Source organism: Empidonax traillii, unplaced genomic scaffold, assembly GCF_003031625.1.
Source record: "Empidonax traillii isolate 1590-97213 ecotype Southwest subspecies unplaced genomic scaffold, ASM303162v1 scaffold6409:size6100, whole genome shotgun sequence".
Lineage (NCBI taxonomy): Eukaryota > Metazoa > Chordata > Aves > Passeriformes > Tyrannidae > Empidonax > Empidonax traillii.
The window spans coordinates 1-1448 of NW_020961602.1; the positions used below are offsets into that span (position 1 = coordinate 1).

The 1448-nt window shown below is 60.8% G+C and overlaps 1 protein-coding gene across 1 annotated transcript in view; it reads left to right on the forward strand.

Moving 5' to 3' along the window:
* Positions 1 to 163: 163 nt before the first annotated feature.
* The window catches only part of LOC114073427, a gene marked incomplete at its 3' end in the record, with an annotated part of 5931 nt that continues 4646 nt past the window's right edge, over positions 164 to 1448 (forward strand). The window contains exons 1-4 of the mRNA XM_027911187.1: positions 164 to 239; positions 563 to 820; positions 982 to 1263; positions 1369 to 1447. Coding sequence (XP_027766988.1) covers positions 164 to 239; positions 563 to 820; positions 982 to 1263; positions 1369 to 1447 — 695 coding nt within the window. The remainder of the gene's footprint in view (positions 240 to 562; positions 821 to 981; positions 1264 to 1368; position 1448) is intronic.

Genomic DNA, 1448 nt, shown 5'->3' on the forward strand with positions numbered 1-1448 from the left:
CTAAACCTCAGTGCCAGCCCCATTGGCTGCCAGGGCCATGAGCACCAGCACAGCTGCCCAGGCAGAGCCAGCCTGAGACATCTCCAGCCTCATCTCACACAGCCTCGTCCTGCTGCTGCTGCTGCACCCACTGCTGCACACTCTGGGCCTCACTGCTGGCACCATGCAGCCCCCTCGCTGCTGCCTCCTCCTCCTCCTCTACCTCTTCCTCCTCTCTGGGACATGGGCAACTCTGGAGGGTAAGTGGGAGCCTTGGCTCATCCACAGCTGCTGCCGTGCCCCCGTGGGACTCCCTGGGCAAGAGGCTTCCTGCTCCACAATCCACTTTTGGCTCTTCCTTCCTCACCCCTCCTTGTTCCCTGGCACCACACCTCCTCCTGGGCAGGGATGCAGCCACCTGGGCTGGGTGCAGGCGGTGGGAACCGGGGCTGCCAAGGCTGTGGGGGCCTAGGGGGGCCCACAGATCACTGCAACCTCAGGGACCTGCCTGGCAGCCCCTCCACTTTCCCTGTGCCTCTCCTCCCACTCCCATCTCCTCCCTGTCAACCCCTTTCTCATGTAGGGACCGTCACTGTCCGACTGCTCCAGACCTCCATCTTCCAAAACACCTCCTTTGTGGAGACAGAGGGGGTGGGCCTGCTGGAAGACATCGAACTTGGTTCTCTTGATAAGCACACCTGGTCCATTCACTTCCACCAGCCCTGGGTGCGTCCAGCCCTGCCCCGCATGGACTGGGACACCATTGACAACATGATCAAGATCTATTTGCAGCAATTCACCCAGCTGGTCAATGAAGGGGCCATGCAGAGGGATGTGCCCTGTGAGTATCCAGTCTTCACTGCCTCCCCTCTCTGAACAGCAGCTGGGGAGTGGGGAAGGCTCTGGCAAGTGCTGGCACTGTAGAGGGGACACTGATCATGTCCACAACAAGCCAATCCCAGCCCCTCATGCAACCTCTCTCTCTCCTCTCTGCCCCTCCAGACCCCTTTGTGGTTCAGTGCATTGCAGGTTGTGAGCTCTACCCCAACAGGACCTCTCGGGCCTTTGGCTATGTAGGCTACAACGGGCAGGATTTCCTCAGCTTTGACACAGACAATATTACCTGGACCCTCTCCCAGGACACCGACCTGTCCCGGTACGTTCTTGCCTTCCTCAAGAACTACACTGCCCTAAGCGAGCTGGTGGAGGTCATCTTCAACGATACCTGTGTCGATGCCATGGAGAGGTTACTGAGCTACGGGAGGGCAGCTCTGGAGAGGCAAGGTGAGACCACCCTGACCCTGCCACGGCCACCCCAAAGCCCTGGGGCCAAGCCCTGCCCAGCCAGGGCTTGCCCCACATCCCCACCCCTTTGCTCCCATCCCCCAGAGGTGCCCGTGGCCACGGTCTTTGCCCGCACGCCCAGCCCACACCAGCTGCTGCTGGTCTGCCATGTCACCGCCTTCTAC